We start from the raw sequence: 10898 nt of genomic DNA, 5'->3' as shown, positions 1-10898 counted from the left end.
TTTCTTAGGGGTGCTGGAGCACCTGCTAGACCCTCCCTAGCGCCGCATGTTTATTACAATTATAAAAAAATAATTCTGCATCTATTTATAGGTGTGTCAGCTGCCACTGTGGGTGGCACCGGCACACCCGTCGCTACGCCCCTGATCCAGGCTGTCAAACTCCATAATGACAAGAGAAAAAGAAAGAGCTCCATCACAAAAATGTGTCATATCATACCTTGTGTGCCATGTACAGTAATTCATAATCGTCATTTCAGTGTTGAAATAAGTTTTTTTTTTTTTTTCTTTTTTTTTTTTAGGTAGATACTCGTGTATAATAGAAAGGTCCACCATGCCTTACATACAGTGGCAAACTGTAATTCTTGAAGAACGTCCCAATATTATAGTGGGTAAAAATGAAATGAAATTTCAATGTGTGGACAAGCTTGTCTCGCTGACATGCTGTGAAGCAAATTATGATGTGGAGTGGAGTGGATTTACTTTGAATGATGATGAAATTACACCTTCAGGTTGTACAGTGTTTTATTACAAAGTTACTGAGTGCAGTTATCAGTTGCAGTAGAAAACAATGATTGTATTCAATGATGGTATTCATTTGTTTTATGCAATCAGTTAATAGATGCATCACACTAAAACATAAAATAATGAATGGAAATTGTGAGAATAAAACCTTTACTTGCCGACTCAAGGACCCAGTACTAAAAGATTTCAGTTATGGCTGGAAAAGCATCACAATTCAGAAAGAAAAAGGAGGTGAACATTTACCTTCTCATCATTTTTGTGGTGCAGCACCATAAAAATTTCAGTTAACAATAACCTATTTTTTTCTTTTTCAAATATCAAATATTTTCCAACAAAAGAATTTAGCTGTAAAAATGACACACTTGGAGTTGGAAATGAAAATCAATTTGTGACAGGACCCTGTGAAAAACACTGGGATGGCAGTATAACTTATCAGTGTACATCAGGTATCTGGACGGAGGTCAGAAGAGACTGTATTCTTCAAGTTATCAGCGACCTTAAAAGGAAAGTTGAGGTAAGCTGATCATCTATTTAGTGAATACTGACAGAATAATAAGCTGTCCATAAAATTAAAAAAAATGATCTTCTTCATCTTCTCTTTTTTCAATTTGTCTTTTTAGTTCTTGATTGTGGAGCAGATACCAGATTTTGTGTCTGAGCTCAGTAATGCTACAGTACAGAATAATCAGATAATAACACAGTCTCCTCTGACTATCCAAACAATTGTAGGGATACTCATAAACATTGCTAGTATCTCACAAAACATTATCATCAATAAGCCTGTGATGAAGGTATGTGTATTTAAGGTTTTGTGTAAATGTAATGTGTGTTCTATAAACCTTATTGTTGTAGCCACTGAATTTAATACGTACAGCCTATAGCATAAGCAGTTATTACTTGATAGCAAAAAGAAAATCGCAATTTTTTCAGTTTTACATGAGAGAAAGTCTTTCTGCGTCAGTGCTGGGTTGTAACTGTGCTGTTCATGTAATCTGTTTCATATTTAGATTACACAAATTAAGTATTTGTAGTTATATTACATTCGACTAGATTATATTACAGGAAATTGAGAGGCCACACAGCATTTGCCAAAATAAAAACAAATAAAGTATAATTTTTTAGTAAGTGATTTATGATTGCTGGTTTTATGATTTAATTAATTATTAATATACACATAATTTTGAACTTCATGTCAATAACAGCAAGTGGAATATATTTTCTTTCTCCTTGTATTTTATATCAATATGGTAAGATATTTAAATCAGTGTGATCAATGAGTTAGAGTAATCAAAAACCGTCTGATTATATTATCTAAATGCGTAATGTACTGTAATGTATGAGGTGCCACGTAGGATTTAAATCAAACTTCGCTTATCAATACATAAATAAAACACGTGCATATACACCTATAAATTACTCACGTATACATGTATACTATTGGATCTTCAAAATATATATATGAAATACACGTGCACACTAACATGAAATCCATACCAATACATATTATGTTAGTAATGAATGCATATACACTTGTGAATAACTTGCGTATACATAAACTTGATGCATGCATACACCTATAGACACTCGCTTATACATATAAACTCGCTGTATGCAGACACACCTATACTCGCATATACATATAAGCTTGATCCATGCATATACACCTATAAACACTCGCATATACATATTAGATTAGATTCAACTTTATTGTTATTGCACATGTAAGGTACAGGGCAACGAAATGCCGTTAGCATCTAACCAGAAGTGCAATAAGCAATGCCTACAATGTTACATGTGTACAGAAATATACAGATAAGGCAGTACAATGGACATCATTTCCAAATTTTTAAATACTATCAGTATGATATACAGATGGGTGATATGAACATACTATACAGATGGATTATGCAGTAAATGTATGTACACTATGAGCAAAAACTATGAACATAATTACAAATGGATATGAATAAGCTATACATTAAGATATATAATCACTAGTGCAATAAACACTGAAAGTGCATAGAAAAACAAAATTCCAGTACATAGTACTCAGTGTGTAGATGTTTGTTTGTTTTTTTAACCGATTTAGTGATGGGGAGGGGTGAAGAGTTTGTAGTGGTGTGTGAGGGGGTATCATCGGGCAGAGTTCAGTAGGGAGACAGCTGTAGGGAAAAAGCTGTTCCTGAGTCTGCTGGTCTTTGTTCGGAGGCTCCTGAAGCGCCTCCTTTGAGGAATAGGCTATGCGTGAAGGACAGCTAATGTTTGTTTAAAATATCTTTTGAATTAAATAAAACTAAATGTCTGCATACACTTGCATATCATAACTTAATGTGTTAAAATTGCATACCACATGCTTATGTGATTTTTTTTGATTGCAAAATATTAATAAAAAGTTTTACCTCATTGATATGTAGCTACAGTATCTATAACTTTTTTTTATTATTATTAATTTTCCTGGTATGCACACATTCAGTATAGCTTAAGGCTAATTTATCTATGAGCACTTTGTCTACATTCTGTTATGTCCTTTTTGCTTTCTTATGCTGTGCGATAAATAATCGTTTGTAAAGGGGACCGAAAAACTTAATAAAATAATAATATTAGCTGTTAAAATACATGCAGTTACAGTTACATATAGATAATGGAATATTAAGTGCTTCTGCCCCCCCCCCCCCAAAAAAAATCGAGCACAAATAAACGAGGAACTTGGTACGGAGACCGCCTGGAATTTAGGCTATATGACCTAATTAATATTAATATTTATGTTAACGAATATTCGTGGGGAATAGGCCTAGATGTTTAATATTATAACGGCACAAATCGAGCACAAACGAGTTAGAACAATTTAGACTAACTGTAAAAAAAATTTAAAAAAATGTCTTACCGTTTCAACTTAATGCTGCCTTGAAACTTAAGTCAACTTGAAATATGAAGTTAGTGAAAACTTGGAGCTGACTAAACCTAAAATTTCAAGGCAGCACGAACACTTAGCAACACGGGCTGGAGAGTGACGTCACACGGTCAAAAAAAGAATGTTTAATATCTCAAACACCAAACCAGCACAAAGGAATGGCATAGTTTTGGTGATTATTTATTTTTACGGGGTGCCAACTTCACGGAGGTCAAAAGCGCTTCAAACCACTTATGCAATATGCAACCACTTTATATCGTCATTTTTTTTTTTTTTTTCAAAACCGCCAAACTCAATAAACACATTATTAATAAATTATACTATCCACCTGTTTCCGGGGGGCGCTACTGTAAAATAGAACGTGGGAGAAACTTCCGGTTAGGTGGCGGAAATATTAAATCAACGGTATTTTGTGTTAGATAGCAAAGAGGTTAGGTATTTTTCGAGTACATTTTTCTGCTATTTAAAGTCGCAAACATTAATGAGAGATGTCGTTACGGAGCTCAGGGACAACCTGTGCTGTTCGTGGTTGTACATATAACCGCACTAAACTAATTCATTGGCTTAAACCTGAGTGTTTTGAACATAAGCCTAAAACTAAATCTGAGTGTTCCTGTGAACGATTATACAGTTTCCATCCCCTCCCAAAAGACGACGAATCAAATAGAATATGGAGGAAGAACTTAAACTTAAAAACACCCCCAAAACACCTGTTTGTGTGCTCGTTTCACTTCGTGGACAAGAAGCCAACAGTGGATAACCCGTACCCAACGCTCTTTCTGGGTTACGAGAAGCAACCGGAGAAGAGACGCCGACAATATTAAAATAAATATTTTAAGTCAAGGCTACTGTGAAGCAACATATACAGAACATGAATGACACACAGTAAACATTTCAGTTTAGTACATTTATTAATTAATTAAAAATATACAATAATACACAATACAATAATACATTTTGTGCCCTTAATTGTCCTCACTTTACTGACCTTCCACAAAAGTGCTGCTGCATGACTACAAGAGCGTCCTGGCCCTGCAATACATGAACAACCCGCTGTCTGTACTTCACCTGTCACTGAAACTAGCACCCAAGCCTTATGATGTGTTACGTGCAGGCTCTGGCTCGGCTCAATGTCAGCTTTTAGATACGCAAGGTCGTTTCCGACGTCCTTAAACAACACTCGACCGACTTTATCACTGTGTAGATATTGATATACCTCTGAGCTTTTCAAATTGCTCATCGCCTTACCATCACAGGCTGCTGAATCTACAAAATAGCTAAAAATGTTACCATACGTGATACGAGGCCACTTCTTCACGTCATCCTCCCAACCATCTACCGCGGATGGTAAAGGTACTGTTATATCACCCCTTTTAATTTCGTTGAGGTTGTGTTCCCACATCATTAAGTTTGGATCACTAAATCTTGAATGACGGTCAACTAATGAATGAATGAGTGTCAACTCCCGCTTGTTTACTTCGAACCGGAAGTCGCGCCCACTTTTGACGCAATGCCTCATGGGACGTAGGAAACTTGTGGATACTGTACATAGTTTGATTTTATTAATAATGTATTTACTGAGTTTGGCATTAAGGCATTAAGCCAGGTTAAGCCCGATTCCTTATGGGAGGAAAACGATTTACGCGTAATTAAACGCGTTACGTTCTTATTCTGGACTCATCTGCTTGTCTATACATCTTATGCTTCATTAATAATGTGTTTATTGAGTTTGGTCTTTTAAAAACACTGTTTTAATGCATTAAGCCACATTAAGCATTTTCAAATGTCCCGACATCTGGAGATGCCGCCAGAAGTGCCACTGCTTCCTTTTTCACTGAAATGTATTCCGTTTGCAGTGAAAAGTTCACGCACATCCACATATGAAATCAGTTGCATATACATATACAGTGCCCTCCAAAAGTATTGGAACAGTAAGGCCAGTTCCTTTTATTTTTCCTGTAGACTGAAAATATTTGGGTTTGACATCAAAAGATGAATATGAGATGAGAGATTAACATTTCAGCTTTTATTTACAGGTATTTTCATCTGGATCTGATACACAACTTAGAAGATAGCACCTTTTGTTTGAACCCACCCATTTTTCATGTTACCTAAAGTATTGAAACAGATAGAATTAACAGATTAAAGTGAAAAAGACTTAATATTTAGTTGCAAATCCTTTGCTTTCAATAACTGCATCAAGTCTGTGACCCATTGACATCACCAAACTTTTGCATTCTTCTTTTGTGATGCTTTTCCAGGTTTTCACCGGTTTTCTTTCAGTTTTGGGGGGTTACTCCCTTCAGTCTCTTCTTTAGCAGGTAAAGTGCATACTCTACAGGGTTTAAGTGTGAAGATTGACTTGGCCAGTCTAAAACCTTCCACTTCTTGCCCCTGATGAACTCCTTTGTTGTTTTGGCACTATGTTTTGGGTCATTATCTTGCTGCATGATGAAGGATCTCCCGTTCAGTTTGGGTGCATCTTTCTGTAAATTGTCAGACAAAATATTTCTGTAGACTTCTGAGTTAATTTAGCTGCTGCCATCACGCGTTACATCATTAATGAAGATTAATGAGCCTGTCCCAGAAGAAGCGATGAAAGCCCAAGCCATTACGTTACTTGTGTAATGTGTACTATAATGTACACCTGTGTACACTGTGTTTCAGATGAGCTTGTATGTTTGGGATCATGAGCAGATCCTTTCTTTCTCCAAACTTTAGCCTTTCCATCACTTTGGTCCATAAAATCAGTCCATAAAACCTTGTCCCAGAATTTTTGAGTCTCCTATTCTTCTTGCTAATGAGTGGTTTGCATCTTCTGGTGTAGCCTCTGTACTTTTGTTCATGAAGTCTTCTGCGAACAGTAGATTGTGATACCTTCACTCCTGCCCTCTGGAGGTTGTTGCTGATGTCACTAACAGTTGTTTTAGGGTCTTTCTTTACAGCTGTCACAATATTTCTGTCATCAACTGCAGATGTTTTCCTTGATCTACCCGTTTGAGGTGTGTTACTTAGTACACCAGTGGCGTCTTTCTTCCTCGGGAGATTCCAAATGGTTGTAGTTGCTATTGCCAGTGTTTGTGCAATGGTTTGATTGATTTTTCATCTTCTCTCAGCTTCACAATTGCTCATTTTTCACCCATAGACACCTCTCTGGTTTTCATGTTGGTTACACGTCTAACTAACTATAAATGCAGTCTGCACGGATCTGAAACTGAGCGCAGACATTCAGTGCTATTTATTGTTTGAATAATCAATTAATAGGACACACCAGGGCAACAAAACACACCTGTCAGTCACATGTTCCAATACTTTTGGTAACATGAAAAATGGGTGGGTTCAAACAAAAGGTGCTATCTTCTAAGTTGTGTATCAGATCCAGATGAAAATAGTATACCTGTAAATAAAAGCTGAAATGTTAATCTCTCATCTCATATTCATCTTTTGATGTCAAACCCAAATATTTACATTCTACAGCAAAAATAAAGGAATTGGCCTTACTGTTCCAATACTTTTGGAGGGCACTGTATACACAACTAAAGCACGCGTCTGTCTTGTATAGACTCGTTTGTGAATTTTATTTTGTATGTTTGCGTGAGTGTTTTATGGGTGTGTATGCGCGCATCGAGTTTATATGTATGTGCGAGTGTTTATAGGTGCATGGATCAGGTTTATATGTATATGCGAGTATGTATAGGTGTGTCTGTATACAGCGAGTTTATATGTATGTGCGTGTGTTTTTATGGGTGTATATGCATGGATCGAGTTTATATGTATAAGCGAGTGTCTATAGGTGTATGCATGCGTCAAGTTTATGTATACGCAAGTTATTCACAAGTGTATATATGCATTCATTACTAACATAATATGTAATTTATAGGTGTATATGCACATGTTTTATGTGTGTATTTATAAGCGAAGTTTGATTTAAATCCTACGTGGCGCTTCATAGTAATGGATTATGTTACTATAACTACAGTTTTTGTCATTTGAATTTGGAATCAGTAAAAGACTACAATTTGTAAGTAATCTACCCAGCAATGTTGTGAATTTGTGCATTATCTAATACATTTTATTTTTACTAAAATGCTTTTCTATTGTATTTCCAGGATTTCCTTAAAACAGTGGACATCCTTGTTTCAGATAAAGCCGCTGCATCATGGCAAAGTTTGACAAAAGAAAACACCAGCATTTCTCTTCTGAGCGCTATTGAGAATGTTACAGCCCGTCTCTCGGATGCTAATTTTGCGATTACTGAAACATCCATTGAGTTGAATAGAACTGTAATAAAGAACTCATATAGTGGAAAATCAAACTTGCCAAACTCAACTACGGAGATCCTGATACCACAGGTTCTTAAAACCACCTCCTTAACCATTATTGTCTTCACAAATCTTGGCAAAGTCCTACCTACACGTAATAATGGGAATCTAGGTTCCTACATCAATGGAGATGTGGTTGTTGTTAAGATTAATGAAACGCTTAACAACATATCTTTTACATTTGACATTACTAATCAGTCTTTGGGAAATCCTCAGTGTGTCTTTTGGAACTTTAGCCTCAACACATGGGATTCCACTGGATGTGAAGTAAAGCCCTCAAGGAATGAAACTGGCAAGATTACATGTGAATGCAACCACACAACCTCTTTTTCAATCCTAATGTCACCGTTTTCTATCAATCACATGGCCTTAGCATATATAACTTATATTGGTGTAGCTATTTCGATGGCCAGCTTGATTATATGCCTAATTATTGAGACTATCGTATGGAAGTCAGTGACAAGACATGACACATCCTACATGCGACATGTCTCAATAGTCAATATTGCTGTGTCCCTGCTGATCGCAAACATCTGTTTTATCATTGGAGCTGCAGTCGCAGAACAAGAACAGCCAACATCAGTGGGTCGCTGCAGTCCAGCGGTTTTCTTCATGCACTTTTTTTACCTGGCTCTTTTCTTCTGGATGTTACTGTTAGCACTGTTACTCATTTACCGTACAGTCATGGTCTTGTCTCAAATGCCAAGGGCTAAAATGATGGCCATTGCCTTCATGGTCGGTTATGGTGCACCTTTGCTCATAGCGGTCATTACTGTTGCATCAACAGCTGGACCTCAAAATTATATTTCCAAAAGAAACGCATGCTGGCTGAACTGGAATGAATCAAAGGCCCTGCTGGCATTTGTGATTCCAGCTCTAACTATTTTAGCCATAAACCTTGTGGTTTTGATTGTTGTTCTGTACAAGATGTTGGGGAGAGGAGTTGGTGCCGCAACTCAACCAGATGAGAAACATGCCCTGGTGGTTATTGCCAGATGTGTGGCCTTTTTGACTCCTATCTTTTGTCTAACGTGGGGATTTGGAATTGGAACCATGGTGTCACATGACTTTGGGATTCATGTGGTGTTTGCACTCCTCAATTCACTGCAGGTACTGCTTCCTGTTTTTCAATTTTGACTTTAAGTTTATAATTTGTGTGCTTGATTTGAATGCAGGAATTTTAATGCATGAATTTGAAATTCAACAGTATTAGTATTATTTACTCGTTACATTTTCCTCATATATTTGTATCGTTTGTGCAGGGATTCTTTATTTTGGTGTTTGGAACACTTTTAGACAGCAAGGTATGAATTGATTTTTGTTGCTTGACAATTTGACAAATGAGTTTGTCAGAATCATTTTATTACAATTATTTTTTGAATCATTCAGTACTTCTTCAGTGCTTTAACATATTTTGTTATGTATGGTTGCAGATCCGTGAGGCTCTGGCAGGAAGGCTGTCACCAAGTAACCGTTCCAGCTCATACCGTACCGGGGTAAATGACAACAAAACAATGGGTCTAATAAATGTGATCTTCCTTATGATAGATGTAGTCAATTTACAGCTGATATCTTAAATCTCTAAATTACAGAGTACTAATGCAGGACCATCATTTTCAAGCGGACTGGGTATCTTTCTAAGGAGAAGAAGTAAGTGGATCAATTATAAATTATTTATTTATATTTATTTTAGTTAGCTATTAAACTAGTCTTAATATTAAATGTGTGAATATATATTTGAAGTAACATACAGATAACTATTTGCAGATGTTTACAACTTATCTAGAGGTAGCGTTTTCTCAACTTCATCTTCACACAGCTCCAGTGGCTCAGATACTTTTATGAATGCATGATCAGCTACTTCATTAACTAGTCTATTTTATTAAATGTTTAACGGCCTTTACCAAACACGTTTTCTACACTGCAACTAAACTGCACATCAGTTACCAGTTTCTGGGAAGATGTGTTTCTGTATTCTTAAGTTAAAAAAAAAATGGCTTATTGTTTACAGATCTAATATTTAATTAGGTCTGCATTTTACATAAATGCTACAATTAGCATGATTGCATGCACTATAACAGAAAAATTATATTAATAATACAGGTGGAGAGAAGCTTTATGTGTTTTTCTTTGCCTTTTTAAATCATCAGATTTGTTGTCAAGTAGCTGGCATTGCATTTATTATAATCTTCTGTGATTATTTAATAATAATAATAATGTTACAGCTTCACCAAATATGGAATGCCTCTTTATTTTACATTTATGTAAAGCATGGTATAGTAGCTTCTTTTTTTATTCATTTTCATAGCTGCAGAATTTAACAATAATGATAAAATAGATCATGTTTTCCAATAATTTATTTTAAGGAGTTAGTACACTCAGTATTTTTAAAAGGAAGTTAAAAACTTGTTTTTAAACTTGGCTTTCAGTTAGTTTACTTTGTAAATTTATGTTTTATTATTTCTTATTTTTCCCCTGAATGTCTTGTAGCTGATCATTTGTTTATTTTCTATTGAATGTAATGTATTTTAGTCTTTTTTTATCTTTAAGCTTGATGTATTTGTTTTATTGGATGTAATGCTGTTGCTTATTTAACTGTGTAATTCATGATTATGGAAAGCACTTTGGAGTAGCATTTTATGTTTATATAAATGTTTACATGCTATATAAATAAAGTTTTATTATTAAGGTTAAAACAATGCTTTTTGGGCTCGGTCAACCGCATATTACACATTACACAAGTATTTGTGAGGACTTTAACTCTTTGAATTCCTGTTTTTATTCAGCAACCTAACTGTTTCCTTAAATCAAAACTAACACTTTGATACCATTTGATGAGTTTACAGTTACAGACACTCTTCATACCTTACAGAAACCTTAATGATAAATAAGTACTTTTACAACTTTGAGATTGGATCTTCATAAACAACTAGCACAGAAATGTTGCTTTGAATTCAGGAACATTATCCAATAATCAATGTGTTAATTGGTTGTGAAGCTCTAAATCACTCTGTTTCCATTGACAAAACCCAGTAAGACTTTTTTTAAAGGCTTTTGGATTATTGTAGAAAATAAGCTCTGTGACCAACAAAAGTTTAACAGAATTACACATTGTTCATCAAGGTAATCTTCAAAAATGAACG

General features: G+C 35.4%; 1 protein-coding gene across 1 annotated transcript; it reads left to right on the top strand.

Annotated features, from left to right (window-relative positions):
- The first annotated feature begins 309 nt into the window (after window positions 1–309).
- On the top strand, window positions 310–10447 carry LOC306880193 (adhesion G-protein coupled receptor F1-like). Its single transcript, XM_079433546.1, has 9 exons — window positions 310–509; window positions 613–753; window positions 861–1036; window positions 1143–1313; window positions 7543–8865; window positions 9018–9059; window positions 9189–9251; window positions 9348–9405; window positions 9523–10447. The coding sequence occupies exons 1-9, from the start codon at window positions 332–334 to the stop codon at window positions 9606–9608; spliced, it is 2238 nt and encodes a 745-aa protein (XP_079289672.1). The 5' UTR covers window positions 310–331; the 3' UTR covers window positions 9609–10447.
- The last annotated feature ends 451 nt before the right edge of the window (window positions 10448–10898 follow it).

This window comes from Barbus barbus (assembly GCF_936440315.1).
Source record: "Barbus barbus genome assembly, chromosome: 14".
Lineage (NCBI taxonomy): Eukaryota > Metazoa > Chordata > Actinopteri > Cypriniformes > Cyprinidae > Barbus > Barbus barbus.
Note: the sequence above shows the minus strand (reverse complement) of the source record. Positions and strands in the feature narration are given on the sequence as shown.